At 39.7% G+C, this 16954-nt stretch overlaps 2 protein-coding genes across 2 annotated transcripts; one reads left to right on the top strand and one right to left on the bottom strand.

The window, feature by feature from the left end:
• Positions 1–3130: 3130 nt before the first annotated feature.
• On the bottom strand, positions 3131–7439 carry mmgt1 (membrane magnesium transporter 1). Its single transcript, XM_088295211.1, has 4 exons — positions 7275–7439; positions 6910–6962; positions 6718–6821; positions 3131–3876 (listed from the first exon to the last, which is right to left on the bottom strand). Exons 1-4 carry the CDS (start codon positions 7417–7419, stop codon positions 3729–3731), a joined length of 450 nt encoding a protein of 149 aa, XP_088151337.1. The 5' UTR covers positions 7420–7439; the 3' UTR covers positions 3131–3728.
• Positions 7440–7951: 512 nt separating this feature from the next.
• On the top strand, positions 7952–12007 carry pfdn6 (prefoldin subunit 6). Its single transcript, XM_088294119.1, has 4 exons — positions 7952–8153; positions 8308–8378; positions 8470–8594; positions 11703–12007. Exons 1-4 carry the CDS (start codon positions 8090–8092, stop codon positions 11821–11823), a joined length of 381 nt encoding a protein of 126 aa, XP_088150245.1. The 5' UTR covers positions 7952–8089; the 3' UTR covers positions 11824–12007.
• Positions 12008–16954: the final 4947 nt, after the last annotated feature.

Here is a 16954-nt window from a genome sequence, read left to right as displayed (position 1 = left end):
ATGTGCTAAAGCTATAATGTATCAGTGTTCGAGGATAAATGTGGATGAAATCCAGAGAGGCCACCCTCCTTTACAGCATCAGAATGTTTCCTACTTGTTTGCAGCTGTTTGTGTCCATTGAGAACACACACACATTTTATAATGTCACTCCTTGGGAGATTACGCAGATTTCGAGGAAATTGACCATAACTGTAACCTTTGACCTGAAAATTGCATCTCTCCTCATTTAATGAAGTCCCTTCCTCTATGCCAAGTTGCGAGTGCATACTCCTTCCCCCACAATGGTGTCTCCACTGACTGGCAGTGTGACTGTTTCATTTGAAGGAATTTGTGCATCTGTGTGGCCTCGGCTGACAGTGACATCTGCTGCATTGATGACGTAACAACCCCCTCCTTTGTTTTCATGACCAATGTAAACTACTGTTTCATGTTCATAAGCAGACTGCTTATTTTTGTGAATTTGTTCATTTCAGAGGAAGACAACTATTTTGAAAGTCAATTTTGTAAACTTAGAGTTTTATTGAATTTTTGTACAAAACAAATAAACCACCACTAAAATGGTATCTACTGTTTCACAGAAGTGTGCATGTCTACCTGCGTGCATATTTGGACTGGGAGAAAAATCAAGGACGTTTTTTAATACATAACCCTTTTCTGGTTTTAAGAAATATTTTTAGACAGGTAAGTATGAAACCAGTAAGGTTAAACAAAATGAAAGCCTACTTTATGTAGTGTAGACTTTTCTGTTCAGGCAACCGAGCTCCGTGAGTATCACTCTGCAAACATTCCTTGCCTGCAAAACCAAACAGTCAACTTGTGCCTCGTCACTGTGGTTGAAATTGTTCACAAAAATGATCCCCCTCTGCTATAGAACAAATTGGAATAGCATGCTGGTTTAAAACCCAAATTATTCCTGTACAAAGAAAATAGATTGACTGCTTAAAATGTGGCACAGTTCCATTTCTGTTGCATCACTTTTTTCCATGAACATGCACCAATAAAATCAAGACTGTTTTTTATTATTTATTTTTTTTACACACATTGATTTACTTTTATTTTCTGACTGTTTAACCATAAAGTCACTGTGCAGTGATTATTGTACTAATCCATCTTTATTGATCTCACGCTTTCACAACAGCTGCAATATTGCAACCAGGTGCCTCTTGTCAACAAGTTACAATAACGGAGCTTGTGGGCCACCGTGCAAGATTACATGTGGGGTGGTGGTAAGCATGTCCGTCTCATAGGCGAGAAATATTCGATTGCAATCGCTGCTTCCTCCGTTTTGAGTCTTTTCTCGAGGAACTCCAGCTTCTTCCCACACAATCACTGGCGTTGCAATCAACACCCACACTTTGCACGCTATTCTTGGAACTGCACCAACTCCTCTCCACAGTAACTCACCCAAAAAATTGCTGTTGTTAATTCAGGAGGTTGTCAGAGGTGTGAATTGTTCGTTTGTTCGCGTCCAGGCATCGATTGACTGGCGAGTAGCGAGCAGTCAAGGTTGCAGCGCAACACTTGCCCAGAGTCAACTGGGAGGGGTTCCAGCTCACCCTGACGAAAATGGATGGGTGGATTCAAGCTTTTTGGATGCGTGTACATCGGAATACTGTATAATCTTTACCACAGGTCATTAAAACGTATAAACCTACCTCCGGGTTATCTGCTGACATCTTGTGGACAACATGGGAAACTACAGGGATCTTTCAAATCAATTAATTTTTATGACGCAGAGGAGCTAAGAAGTGGGACACTGAGGTGAGGAGACAAGAATACGAGGAGGAGGTAGAGGTGTCTAAGTCCAATTTAAGGAATGAGCTGACTTGTGTTGTACCTGTGTTGGTATGGAAGTGTCTCGAAAAGGGTTTTTGGGTTGTTCAATAGAATGAGAAGGGACTTCAGGAATGAAGGAGAGATGTGCTGGTGCCTATTTTTGAAGACGCATGAGCCGAGTTGTGGGAACCAGAGAGGAATAAAGTTGATGAGTCATACGATGAAGTTATGGGAAAAAGTGGAGAACAGACTCAGGACAGAAGTGAGTATGCATGAACTACAGCATGGTTTCATGTCTCGGAAGAGTACCACAGATGCATTATTTGCCTTGAGAGTTTTGAGCTGCATGAGCTGAAGTGTCTTTGTAGATCTCAGGAAAGTCTCTCAAGAGAGGAACTGTTGTACAACATGAAGACATAGTCTGGAGTGGCACAGATGCCAGAATATTGCAGAAAATGTCTAAAAGCAGAAGAGCAGTGGGAGGTCTGCTGCTGCTGTGACAGAGGAGTTTAAGATGGAGGTCAGACTGCATCAGGTATCAGCTCTGAGCCCCTTCCTTTTCCCAAAAGTGACAAATGAAGTTAGACTGGAATCCCATTAGACCATGATGTTTGCAGATGAAAGGCAGTGAGAGTATTGAAAAGTTGAAGGCACATTTGGAAATGTGGAGACACGCAGTGGAAAGGATCGGAATTACGATTTAGCTGCAGTAAGACGTTATCTAGTGTATGTGCATGAATGAGAGGGATTGGGGGGGGGGTGAGGCTACCTACCTGGAGAAGCGAGAATGGGTTAATAGTCCAGCGCAATCGTTTGTTTGTTAAGGAGGTAAAGAAGCTGATCCAAGCAGGTTGGAACAGCTGGACTAAAGTGTCAGGTGTGTCAAGTGAAAGAAGAGTCAGGTACTGATTTAGGTACAGTAGCACTGAAGAGACAACACGAAGCAGAGCTGGAGGTGGTGGAAATGAAGATGTTGAGCTTTTTTTTTTTATTTTTAAAAGTGATTAAGATGGATAGAATAAGAAACGAGCCCTCAAGGGGTACAATCAGGTGAAGATGTTTTGGGGTCAAAGTTAGAGAGAGACGGCTATCATGGTTTGGACACCTGCAGTTTTTGAGAGGGTTATTATATTGTTAGGAAGTGGAGGAAGAAGACCAAAGAGAAGGTGAGAAGAGGCGTAGTAAGAGAGGACACGAGGCCAGTTGACCTTAGAGAGAAGCAATAGATTTGCTTAGAATTAGTTTTTTACATTTTTAATGCAACAAATGAGCACTCGGGTTTTACTACATTGCTTTCCTCATTCAATGACTAGATTGAGAGATCTTATTTGAAAATCAAGTCAAACATCAAGAGTAAAATCTGGTTGCTTTTATTAAATTATATATTAACAAAATGTCAATAAAAACAGATGTAGATCATTTCGCTTCCAAGTCAAGAGGGATGAGTCAACATTTCCTCTGACCCATTTTCAAATCTAACAGGAGCGGTCTGCTGCAGGGAGCGAAGCGTTAATTAAAAAAAAAAAAAAAAAGTACAAAACGCAAAATGCTGCCCTGACATATGAAGAATGACAAATGGATGAAATGAAACAGCTTCTTTTTTTTTTATACCCTTCATACAGAGAATATTCAGTGCAAAGGAGAGAAATATCCCAAGTCGTATCAAAAGGGACACAATGGCTAGATGCCTCCGTATGCAAGACTCCAAAGCATTTCCATACTGTATTTACAAATAAACTGAAGGGTTGGCACACTGGTGGATGTGACTACTGTAGTGAACAGAGGTGCACGTTTGTTCAGCATGACTGAAAGATTATGTACAAATACATGATCAAAAAAATAGGGGAAGGTGAGTTGTGACTCTGTCCCATCTGTCTAATGACGACGACAACAACAACAAAAAAAAATCCTATCTGACATTAGTAATTTCACAGGCAGGGAAAAGGCCAGTCTCAGTGCAAATACTCCAGTTTGCGGAGCCGCAACGGGTTGGGAAGAGCTTGCTTAGAGGACGGCTCTTCCTCGGCAGTGCGGAACAGCACTCGTCCTCGGTGGTTGAAAAGGTAAAAAGATGGATGATTCCTCAGTGTGTCAAACGTTCTGTAGCAGAAAAAAACAAAGCACTTTTATCCACATTAAAACCGGACATTTTGCAATTTTAACACACATACGGATAGAAAATTTGCAAGTGGAGCAGACGTTTTGAGAAAACGCCATGTCACTCAAAAATCGGAGTGGTTTGAACCAGAATCATACATGACACCACCTAAGACTTCAGCTCAGTGAGCATGTACACGACTAACTTCACAGACATCTTGCTTTTTCATGGTACAGTGGTTCACAATTTGCAGTTTGTAGCTGAGAGACATCCATTTTTGATTTGTTCATCCTATTCTCACGACCGCCGAAATGTCGTGTGCTCAACACTCCAGGCGCATGTAACGGACCTCAGGACACCTCCCCACCACAGCTGACTGCTCATTGTGTTCAGTCAAGGTTTGGTTCCTCAGCGGTAAGAAGAAGCGAGTCCCAATTTAGATTTGCGCGCCTTCACTGCAGTCGGGTAGCGTTGAGGTTTAATGAAAAAGATGCAGCCTCATAAAGAGCAAGCAGTTGAGGACAGTACCACGTTTTGCTCTGTCATCGTTCTTACAGTTCAGACAGAATACAAAATACGCCTGTGAGTGATATTATAAGCTGTTTGAATGCGTTCCTACTCAAATAGCAATTGTTTGAATCATGAGAATTCCTTTAACGTGAAGCTAGTGGACCTTTGTTAGATGACAATATGCAGTTCGGTTAACCATTTTGTTGCGTAAATATGAGGCATTTACTCAACGTTTTAATTTGCCGCGTCTGTTTGGCAGTACAGAAACAGCTTGAGGCAAGCACACGTGACATCTTATTTGAGGAACTGTGTAAGCAAGAGAACAGGTTTAAATGAGTGTGGGGGAGGGGTGAAACCATTTTTAAAATGTCCTTTTATATGTCTCGCTATATCTCTGATTTTCCCACATTACAGGTGGCTCTGGAACAAACCCCGCTGATAAACAGCAATTCATTGTAGACCGGGGGATGTCAAACGCCCGGCGGCATGGTGTTGCAAGTCCTTCAAAAAAGAAAATGTAACCACATGCGCCTTGAAATGGGTTGTTGCTGACCGTAAATATAATCTGAGGCAAAGATCTGAATCAGCATCAGTTTGACAGCTGAAGTCAGTGATAAAGACATTCCTTTTTTTGGTTGCCATCCCACGCTGATAGCAGAGAGCCAAGGTGCCGTGCTGAAGCGTTTTCTTGATTAACAAAAGGAAATCAAGCAGTTTGTGGACAAAAAAGGGGACAAGCCAGGGCTGGAATTTCAAATCCTTTGAACAGTTGCAACACATTGTATTAGGGCTGGGCAATTATCGAAATAATAATAACCTTGATTATTTTTGATTGATATTGAAATCATGATTAATAAATACATTTATTCATTGACTTCATTAGATAGTATTTATTCAACTACCAAAACTCAACTTTAAATATACAGCAACTTAAAATAAAAAACACTAAATAAATTAGGAACAAGTAGTTGTTATAGATTGTATTCTTTTGCTCGTATTCGATCTGTTTGAGCAATGTGGCGAGATCGCCTTTGGAGATTTCCATAAAATATGGACAATCCCTAACAGTTGGTAGCTCATTTGTAGCTGTTCCTAGTGAGGATTCCCAAATATAAATATGTAACGTATAAGTGGCAAGCAGGGGCGATTCTAGTGTCAGATGAGGGCTGCTGATCTCTCGGGCAGGCAAAACCAATTAAACCATTTAATCCCAGTTTGTAATAGTATAACTTGATCAAGTCACTTCCAACAATTCATACTGAATTGGATAATCCTGCTGATATTGTTTCGGACGATAACAGACATTACTCTAAGCCGCAATATTGGTATCACATCGGAAGTGAAAATGTGTTGGGACACCTCTATTTATAGGTGGTTTCATAGAATTACTGCAACTCAGCATAGTGTAAAGTTTTTCTTTCCATTTAAAACTAAACATTTACACATCAATTCAAGTTGAGTTTGTGGATGGCTGCAGCACCACATGAGCACACAGAGACAAGCAGGGCAGCAAAAAAATTAAATAAAAAAATAAAAATCGAATCTATATCGGAAAACTGAATCGAATGGGGTGTTGAGTTAATTTTTACATCCCTAGAACACATCAAAGTCCTCCCGAGAGTTGTCACCCTTCTTTGCAATCAAGTAAAACCATGTTGGGAAGGCTTACTTCAGGAAGAAACTGGCTTCATCTGACTAGTCTGATTTTGAAAGTTTATAGGGATCTTTCCCTGCAACCAACTTCCCTTTTTCTACATATCAACTTCAACTGACTGGTTCCAATTTGTTAATGTAATGGACAGGTGTCCTAACAGGGAACTTGTTCACAAAGTAGACATAAATTGACCTTCTCGTAGTGATTTCCTTTTGCGTGCGTGCCGTGCCCTCAAATATGGCGCCAGAAATAAAGTATTGTGGGTCTGACATCAGCGAAAAGTGTCTACAGGTTATGCTAAATATGTTAAAAAAAATACCCATTCTTAATTAAAACAGACAATCCGAGTAGTGTTATATTGAAATAAAATTGCATACACAGAGTCAGCGCAACTACTGGAATAAGTATGGAAGACATCTGCTGTCCAATCATGTCAATTTGTGTATGGCACAAGAAATGGATAAAGACATGGACAGCTTCAAATAAAACTACGAGTGCAAGAGAAAACTACGGAATAAGAAAGCCAAAAATCTACTACTCATTTTTCTATTTGACTCCACAGATTTGTTGATTGATTTGCTTTTGTAATACATTTGTGAAATTGTAAAGAGACTTCATGGACGGCTTGCGTATTTAAGTTTCCGCTGACAGACTGACTTTTCACGTGCATGCAACCTACTTGTTCTTGAGCTCTGAGGAGGCGTCCATGTCTTTAAACTCCCCAGCAATATGGACAATACCATAGCAGGTCATGACGAAGGACAGTAATGTCTGGAGCACAATCTGGAAAACAAACAAAAGGTCGGCGTGTCAAAACAGCTCCTTATGTACAACGCCAATCTTAACCGTGGGAGAAATGAATGAGACTCACGTCGATTGGCAGAGTTTCGTTTTCCTTCTCTGTAAGTCGCATGTAAGATCGATCTGATGAGGGAAGATGATGAATTAAAACCAAGTCAGCTGGGCATCGATGCACATTTTTACATGTAAACAACTGCACACATATAGTTTGACACAGTGTGACGCTCAATGCATATAAGGTGAGCTGCACAACAAAGTTAGGATGCAAGGATGTCACCCCTGCGTGAGCCCATCAGAGCTGAGTTAGCATCTTGTAAGCTAGCCGTCGCCCACAAGGCCTCGCGAGCCGCTAAATGCACCGCTGCCATCCGAGCTCCTCTCCCGAGAGACAAGTGTACCGACACCCGTGCACCCGCTCCACGCAAATAAACTCACGCTGTGCCGCTGAGAAAGCTGCGTGTGCTAAGGCAAAAAGTCCAACGCCGACGACACCTTTCCAAAACGACGAAGCCATTTTCAAAGGGAGAACGCTATGCAGTGCCGTAAAGTGTCGTAAAAAAGTGGACAAGTGGAAAAACATCGCGTCCGATGAAGGAAATATCAATATTGGAAGGCACTTTTAACGTTATGAATAATTTGAACATTAACACTGTGAACACTGAACAATAGTCAAATTAAAACAAAACTGCACTTAAAAAACAATGCTCCAATTACAATACGTAGCACATAAAGGCAAACAAAAAAATACCTCCATAAATGATTAAAACTGATTTTAAATATTGAATACAAATTATTTGCCCACTCTTTAGAGTTCCACTGAACAGTACTTAGCAAGTGATTGTTTTGCTGACCACTAAAAGAACGAAATGTGGACCTCACTTTGAGAAAAACCTATATCTGAGCTATAATTTGAGTTAAATAAATGTTGTTTAAGTGTTATGTATGTGTAGTCAATTGGTTAAAACAACGAAATCTAACGATTAAAATCAATGACTTTTGTTTTTTAAAGCCGAACTTTTTTTTATGTATTATATCCATTCTTTACTCCAGGTCAGTGGACGGCGGTAACGCAATTCATATCTAGTTGTCAACCACCAGTAACTACCAAAGAAGAAGAGAAATATCCGGCACCAGCCATTACCTTTTCCGGTACCCAGGTCCACGTTCGGTTCGCCCGTGCGTTGTTTTATATGTTGTTCACTTAACGAACTTACCATTTGTAGTTATTTAAACCAAAATTATAGACCAACATGGCAGAGGCCATTCAAAAGAAATTAAACATTGAGTTAGAAAAATATACTCAGATGCAAAAAGGTACGTACTTTAAATAGCGTTGCGAGGTTCTGGGCTAGCTTTCCATATTAGGACAGTCGTGTAGTGCATGCAATGTGTATTCTGCACTTTTGTTGTTTACGATTACGAATGTGGTTGTTTAAGTGACTTCCTACCGTGTGTTTCTGTTGCTTAGATGTCAGCAAGAGCATGTCATCCCGACAGAAGCTGGAGACGCAGCTAGCAGAGAACAATATCGTGAAAGAGGTAATGTCATCTCCCAACGCTATTACACCTTGCCATATAGTTCAGATGCGTTATACATTGGCATAGCATTGCTCAATTTTTCTCTTTCTAGGAGCTGGATTTATTAGACAGTGCAAATACGGTGTATAAATTGATTGGCCCTGTTTTGGTAAAACAAGACTTGGACGAGGCCAAAGTGACTGTGACAAAAAGGCTGGAATACATCAATGGAGAAATGTGAGTGATTTCTTTTAAGTTCTGTCACCTTTTGCATACTGGGAGTGCATCTGCCTCCCATTGATCCTACCTTAATTATTATTTGATTTTATCATAGTAACTACTTTTTTGTTGTGAAATACTATGTTGAATTACTTATCAATAAGACATTAAAATTATGACGAAACAGAGAAATCACTGAAAATAATGTTCGGCAGGCAAATACGTTAATGTTTGCATGCGAGAGAGTCCTGTATGTTTTTTTTATTTTAATTTTTTTAAGCGTGACACTGTGACCAAGACGTCTGTAAAAAAAAAAAAAGCAAAAAAAGTCTCCTTTTTTGTGTAAATAACAAGAGCCGAGGACACTGAGGTAGACAGGCACTTAGTGCAGCAGTCTAAAACGTCCCCCCCAAAAAATGCTTACGTCGCTTAATATTTTAGAAAATGACAATCGCTCATCTCCAAAATGTAAGAGCTCTCCTTATGACCAGATCAACCTCTGAAAATATTGCCCCAATATTTAGTATATTATGGATGACGCATTTCTCTCAATAGTGACACTATTAAAGACATCTTTAGCTTTATCAGCTTTGTAATGATGAGCGCCTCAATGAAGAGGAAAACGCCCTAAAATCTGTAATACTTGGGCGATCATTCTAATCTCTATCCCCAGTTATCTCTTATTCATGAAAGCTTTTTGTCGTCATTTTTTTCCAGAAGTTGGTGTGAGCCTAATTAGAAATGTAACATACATTTTAGTGACTATTGATTGCAGTTTGCATATTAGCCATGTTTAGTTTACTACATTAAGCATTTAGACGGTTGTGGTGCATCACTGTACGGCAAGTGAGTATGGACATATTACATTAGTGTCAGCGACTAATTTAAACCATTTCATAAAGGATTCCACGGGAGCTACATACTCATTGGACTTCTACAATGAAAATAATTTTTCCTTTCTTTTAAATTTTGGGTTAGGTTAGTTTACCTCAAATATTGTTGCTGAGTTAAAATGCAAGGACAGAAGCGACGGACGACGACGAAGGGGGATTATTTTTACGAATAAGGACAGGAGGGTGGCCAGGTCGCATACGGAGGACATACTGGCAAAATAGGGTAAAGTGCCAATCTATGTATGCATGTTAGGTCAATTGAAAACTAAGTTGTTCATCAGAGTGAATGTATGCATGGTTGTTTGTCTAAATGTGCCCTGCAAGAGGATGGGCCCACTGTGTACCCCATATCTCACCTAAAGTCAGCCTGAATAGATTCCAGCTCAGCCACTATCCTTAAGGGTACTGATAGGAAAATGAAATTTCAAATTTGCTTCATGAACCAGTTGTTGTATTTTTTTTTTACTCATCTAGATGCAAATGTTGGTTTTAATGCATAGTCTCACGAAACATGTGATGCTGGGCAGCACACGTTTCATGAATAATTGGGATTGACACAAGCTCATGGTTGATCACCCTGTGTCTGGCCCCCTGGAGAGGGCGTCTAGTGTGAAGGCCCAAACGCCCAGTGACCCAGGGTGACACAACTGACGATGCATCCAAAATTATAATTTAGCATTCCAACAGTCACCATCAATAAAACACAAAAACTCTCAAGTATGTTCCAGCACAGGAATCTACACCTTATATCCTGTGTTCTGTAAATGTAAGAAAGGGATTTAAGAAGTGGTAAGTCAATGTGCTTTCAGCCCTATTATGAACAAAAAGTAACATTAGAATTAGAATTAGAATTAATAATATAATAATAATAATATTGCCTTTATTAGTCCCACAATGGGGAAATTCGAGATTCGAACCCTGGCCTCCTGGGGAGACTGGGTCCTGAACGCGGCGCCTTAGACCACTCGGCCATCCTGGCAGCCAGAAAAGATTCGAACCCATGCCTCCTGGGGAGACTGGGTCCTGAACGCGGCGCCTTAGACCACTCGGCCATCCTGGCAGCATTAGAAATCCCTTTATTGTCATTGTACTCAAGAGTGCAACGAGATTAGAGAGCTCCCCTCTCCAGTGCAATACAACAATAATACAGACAAATATATAAATTAGACAAATAAGAGAGTGCAATGGAAAATAATACTGAAGGGTATATAAAAACGCATCACAATGCTGTTGTGCAAGGTAAGGGTGGTCTCGTGTGTGTGTGTGAGAGTTCAGAATAGAGATGGCTCTCGGAAATCTAGAGGACTCAATAAAAACACCAACTGATTCATGAAACATCTTGGTGCCTCATTTCCCATGAGTACTTATGGGGTTAAGTGATATAGAAAATGGATATTATTTTACAAACACTACATGATGACTACATCAGCAATATTACATGTACAGTGAACTCCTGCTATTGTAGCAAAAATCCACATTTAATTCAGGCCACCCAAAAGTTTTTTTTTTCTTGTTGGGTGGTATGTAAGAGGAAATAATTGCGACGCATTGCAACTCAAGTCTACATACTGTACGTCCTTGACACCAATATTCCACCAGATGGCGCCAAAGCAATACTGTCTTTGCTTTAGCCTGGCCCACAAAATCAAAGGCTCACCCAGCAATTTCCTTCCAAATTTTATTTAAAAAGGACAATTTAATATCACAGCTCCCACAGGAAAGAGCAAGAAGGTTTCTATATGAAAGTACTTACCAACTCGCCCACCGTGCTGCTGTGGCAGAATATCAAATGATATTATTTTGCTCAGATACGCTGCCATTAATACGATTGTGGGTCTCATTTTTTAACCTTGAAGAAGACACTGTCGCCTGGTAGAAGACGTCCTTGGATTTCGGTCCCAAATTCACTCTTTGCATCTTTGTTCTCATAAGCAGCTGAGGGATAAGAAACATAATTGCAGCAACTGTCAAGACACTGTGTGATTTTTAGATTCCACACCACAAATTGATATTTTCCCCATTTATGCACAAATCAATGTTTGGAAGTGTTAAAATGTCCAATATTTGATGAAGAAAAGGAAGGCTTGGTCCAAATCACTTTTGTAAAATGTAAACCGCTCCTCCCGAAAAGTGTGTCCTCAAATGTCAATGTCTTTAAGATTTGTCCAGTCTAACAGAGAATAAACTTGAAATGTTGTTTAATTTTATTATTTTCTTTATTTCCCTGTCACAGTCAGCGGTATGACACACTCCTGAAAGACTTGGAGAAAAAGTCTGACCAGCACCGGCAGCTTTTGTCCAGTTTACAGCAAGAGTTTCAAAAAGCGCAAGGCCTTGCTGTTGGGAAAGTCTGACCAAGTGAAGAATTTTGATTCATCAACACGCACGAACACCCACACTTCAGAGACACACTTGTATCCTGCCCGCTCAGAAGATGGGATTGAAATCCGCCTGCATCTGTGTCATTAAAATACAACTTTACCATTGCGACTCCTCTGTTTGAACTACCGTAATAATAAACGTTTCCTTTTTCATGAATTTGTTTCAACAGCTTCTGTTCTTGGTAATGGAGAGCCACTTTACAAATGTGAAAAAAAATATTAATATGTGGGATGAGCCTGCAACTCAAGGGGTGCTTGATGGGTTCATGCATATATTTCTTTTAGAATATCAAATAAAATACTGGAGAGGCTTAACCGGGGATACAGATTCCTGACGGGAGGACCTCTGTGCTTTTACCTGACATGCAGCCTCAAAAACGCATAGCACGTTTTCTTCAAGCAGTCGTCTTCATAAATCTCTTTGGAACAACACCAAATAAGAGTTCCGGCATCTTCACCTTGCGCAACGCAGAGTTGCGATTCATCGGTGAATATAACTTTCCTCCAGTCATCCACAATCCTTGAGTTTTTTTCCAGTGTTAAGTCATGATGGCTTTAGTTTGCCTTTTCTTTATGTAAACAGAATTTCCTGTAGGGGATTTGTACCAGTTTGGTCCATTTGATTGGTTGTGTATTTCGTTTATCTAGATTGAACTTTTCTAGATGCTTGGAGGTCTTCCTTGGTCTACCAGGATGATTCCCTTTTACAGACCTTCTCATTCTCTTCGTACCTGGTCCAGACTTTTGACTGGGAACAGCAAACATCTTTTGCAGCATTCCATGATGTTTCTTCTTGAAGTTGTATAATTATCTCAGTTTCAACTGACCATTCTCGTTTTCAAGCCATGACTCATGTTAATCTATTTGGTGCATTTTCAATTTTAGTAAACTGCTGACAAGTTAGCAGATTCAACCTTTTATGCTGGTGTTTCTTTTTTGACCGAAAATTACAAGATTTGTATTCTCTGCATGCTGTGACGAAAGTTGTGAATCACTACAACTATGTTCTTTCCTGCGGTGACAGTCTCGGAGCAGAGGGTCGCCTATCAGTGACGTGCCTCTATTAGTATTAGTGATTAGATCAACCCAGACCAGTGAACAAACCTCCGTTTAATACATAAATCCCCACTCAAAAATGATTTTGCGCCCATCGTGTTGGCGCCCCCGCGAGCGTGGCGCCCCGATGCGCCGCATATGCCGCATACATACTTTTTGGACCACTGGCTTTACCAACCTAAACTATCGTGTCTACAATGATTATAGGCTATACTGATATACTTTTTTTTTTTAATTACTATTGAATTTTACTTAATAAAAAAAGGGTGCGCAAGCAGCTGCATGATTTAGTATTTTGGGGCACGATGTTCCCAACAACAGTAAAACACTTGAGTGTGGTTTGGTCTTACGCCACCAGTGTGAATTGACACTTGAACCACTGGTGCGCACGAGCCTGCAAGGTTTTTGGCGCGTGGGTGTGAGCAGTCCCACGCTGCCATTTGCCACTCCCGCGATCGTTGCACAAACAGCATCTGAATGTTAGGAAGAGTGGCAGCGTGATCCTTGCGCCCCTGTGCCCTAAATTAGGGCTCCAATTTAATCCCCGCAACCATTTGATGAAATGTAATGATATTTAATGATGAAATAATATCAGTAGCCATGTATTTAAATACATTTTTTAGTACTCGCATGGGTCAGTAAGTAGTTCATCCCAAATGAGACAAAGTGGCCAAACTATGGTCTCCTCTCTTTTTTTTTTTAGCTTCTTGTGGTGGTACCAAAACGACGTCAAATAACCACAAAGCACAAACACATTTGCAATTGTATCCTTTCCTCGTTTAAGTGCCCTTCAATACTCTTGTTAAACGGGTGCCCTCAAACGGGGCCAACTAATCCTCCTTTGCGGGTTCTTTTTTTCCGCAGACAATAAATGATGTTAAATCAGCTTTTTGGAAGGCAGATGCCCCTCAATGAAAGGCTAATCTCATTCCTTCCATTGATGCTCCTTTCCTGCGGGAGGTTTAATCCGTAACTGAAAGAGAATCTTGGCCATGCGATCAACCCAGCGGGACTAACGCCTCCATTCACAGAAACAGACTGCAAGGAAATTGTACTTTTCAAGATACCGTAGTTCCCTACCTGCTACATAAACACATTACGATGTTTGGTGAGTTTTCCCCATTAAATCAAAAATGTAACTTTAATATTGACTTGTTTACTTTGATTAATGTTTAATTTGTGTTATTATAATTGAATACTACGTGGGCCTATGTTAATCTTCGATTGCATTACAAATTCACACAAATTGTATTATTTATACAATATAATTACTTAGAATTAATAATGCATGGGAAACTAATATATAGCATACGCATAGTCAAATAATAATAATAATAATAATAATATTCCCTTTATTAGTCCCACAATGGGGAAATTCGAGATTCGAACCCAGGCCTCCTGGGGAGACTGGGTCCTGAACGCGGCGCCTTAGACCACTCGGCCATCCTGGCAAATATTTATCCCCGACGCCCAATATAATTGAGGCAATCGTACAGCTAAAGCAGAGGTATTCAATTAAAAGTCACAGAGGTCCACGACGAAAACTTCTTCCAATTAAAAGGTCCGAACCAAAGTCCGACTTCCCTTAATGTCTAGCCTATGTTCACCTTTTTATATAGTTTCAATATTTAGTCATTTTCAACAGAGCGCACTTATATACTAAATATTTAGCAATGTTTCCATTAAACACCTTTGCCAGTCAAACAAATATAAGGCGTTTATTTCAAATTCAAGAAAATGTGGCTCCAGAAACTTAAAGGTGCCACTTCCAGAAAAAAACAGTACAATATCTCCTGTAGTAATATATCAAGTGCTAATAATTGAGTTAACATCTTTTACCTTTTTTTTTTTTTAAATCAAAGAGTTATCAGCCTATAAAAAAACGGAAAGCCTAATTATCCAAGGAAAACAGGTCAACATGTTCAGTACACAATCAATAAAAATGGCTGTCCTCATGAAAAAATAATTCAAAATGAGCTTTGACACCACCTTTTCTTTTGAATATTTTTTTAACTTCTCTTAATGAGAAAAATGAGTTTGTGACTGCCCTGCCAGTGACTTAAATCTGGGGTGGAACGGAGTCAGGGCCATTGGGATTTGGTTGATTATTTCACACATCTGGGTTTTGTGTTTTCCTTTAAATAATGTTTGTGCAACCGCATTTATGCACTCCTTCACCACTGAATGTTTTATTTATGTTTCCCCAAACTCCATGATACTTTTAGTGAACATTCGTTTGCTTAACGCTGGGCTGTAAACGAAAATGTAAAAAGCTGTTATTCTGCACTCGAAGTTCGATGTTTTTGCGTGTGCTCACCTCAAACCTCAGCGGATAATTTTGCCAGAAAGGGCGGTGCTTTGTTTCGTAGTGGCGCTTCGCAATGTTGCGAAGGTTTCGGAGCATATGATGCACACTGGTTTTGAATCGGCTGCAGCCAGATCGAAACTAAATTTCTCCGTCCATTCATTTAAAACAACACGCATCGACCTTGCTAACTTTTTAGCACGGCATACAGTCAGCAGCACTCTCTTCCGGTCTGCTGCGCAATTGGCAGTGGATCGTAAACAAAAGATTTGATTGGCTCAAATCAGTGACGCCTTTTCCGTATTTACTAGAATTGCAGCTTCAACGTTTGCGAATGCGCCCCGAAAAATATTCATCATAGATTGGTCATGGGTCCGGTCCGAACCATCTGTCGGTCCGGATCCGGACCGCGGTCCGCCATTTGGTGATGCCTGAGCTAAAGGAAACCCCATATTCACAATTTCAAGAATTTACAATGCCTGTATGAAAACAAAAAATAGTACTCAGCAGATCAAGTTTCCAAAAATGTTACAATATCATGTAATACATTAATATACTTGGTAATATTTATTAATTAAGAGTTAGGTTCAGCCAGCTCAGCTGCTGTACTGTAAAATACAAAGGACGGTGAAATCCGTATTGCAGACCCTTTATGGGTCAAAAATAAAAAGAAAACAATAAAAAAAAATATTAAAAGAACCGAAAGCAGGGAAAAAAACTGATAACACATTTTAAAATCAACGTAAAAGATACGTTTATGGACACATAAAGGCATATATCTGATTCAAAATTGCTTCTATTGAGAAACTAATGCGTGTCCCTTCTCTCCACATTTTGTTTTTCAGCAGCTGTTCTCCATTCTGGTGGAAGCCTGGGTGAAGACGTGCACAAATTCCAAGCACAAAAACATTTCTGCAGAGCTGTTGCCACAACACTCTTGTTTCCTGATGACCCATTAAGGTCCACATTATGTGTGATGTTGATCTCGCAGGGTTTTCATCTTTCAAAAGAAACCACAGTGGCCATTAACAGCCGTCCCAGTAGCATCCAGTTTCAAGTGGCCTTAAATTGTTCAACATAAGAACAATCATATCCTGTCTAGTCGCTAAATAGGCCTTTCAAAATTAGCCTGAAAATCAATAATGTAAAGGCTACTATTGCATGGTTACCTGAAAGCATGAAATCATCCAATAAGGTGAGAAATAAAATTGGGTATATTTAATTATTTATAAAGTAAAAAAAAGGACTATAATTATATATAATTTATGTATCATATAAGCAAATATAGTGTACAACGAAAAACAAAATGTCTATGTTCCGGATACAGGGATTCCAATGATAGAAACATGATTCGGGTTATGAATGGCATGAAATGCTGCAGGTAACACTGCACAGTACTTTGGGTTTTCATTTGTTTGTTGAAAATTTATGATTGATCTGTAGGTTATCATTATCACATCTAGAGACTTGATACTTGGACCGATTAATCAGCAATTTGACTAATTCACATCAACATTTAAAGGGGAAGTCAAGTAAAAAACAAAAAATCTTTATGTTCATGTTTTGAATTGGAGAAGTCATATATGAACCCATTCTAACAAACAACAATCGCTAAAGCAATAGCCTTATAGTAACATAACGTGAAATGAACTGCACGTCAGTTTGTGTAAAGTTGGAATTTATCATGTCACTTTATCAGATTTATTGTATGAACATGTTTACACTTTTTGCTGTAGAACTGGC

The sequence above is a fragment of the Idiotropiscis lumnitzeri genome, chromosome 4, assembly GCF_059441095.1.
Source record: "Idiotropiscis lumnitzeri isolate Australia: NSW breed Sydney's pygmy pipehorse chromosome 4, RoL_Ilum_1.0, whole genome shotgun sequence".
Lineage (NCBI taxonomy): Eukaryota > Metazoa > Chordata > Actinopteri > Syngnathiformes > Syngnathidae > Idiotropiscis > Idiotropiscis lumnitzeri.
Note: the sequence above shows the minus strand (reverse complement) of the source record. Positions and strands in the feature narration are given on the sequence as shown.

Excerpts from the sequence above, each read along its gene's own strand:
- mmgt1 (XM_088295211.1), bottom strand. The coding sequence starts at position 7,419 with ATGTTTTTCCACTTGTCCACTTTTTTACGACACTTTACGGCACTGCAT. Across the intron at positions 6,963-7,274 it reads AGCTTTCTCAGCGGCACAGC|ATCGATCTTACATGCGACTT; the intron begins GTGAGTTTATTT and ends TTCCCTCATCAG. Across the intron at positions 3,877-6,717 it reads TCCTCAGAGCTCAAGAACAA|AACGTTTGACACACTGAGGA; the intron begins GTAGGTTGCATG and ends TTTCTGCTACAG.
- pfdn6 (XM_088294119.1), top strand. The coding sequence starts at position 8,090 with ATGGCAGAGGCCATTCAAAAGAAATTAAACATTGAGTTAGAAAAATAT. Across the intron at positions 8,154-8,307 it reads ATATACTCAGATGCAAAAAG|ATGTCAGCAAGAGCATGTCA; the intron begins GTACGTACTTTA and ends TCTGTTGCTTAG. Across the intron at positions 8,379-8,469 it reads AGAACAATATCGTGAAAGAG|GAGCTGGATTTATTAGACAG; the intron begins GTAATGTCATCT and ends TTCTCTTTCTAG.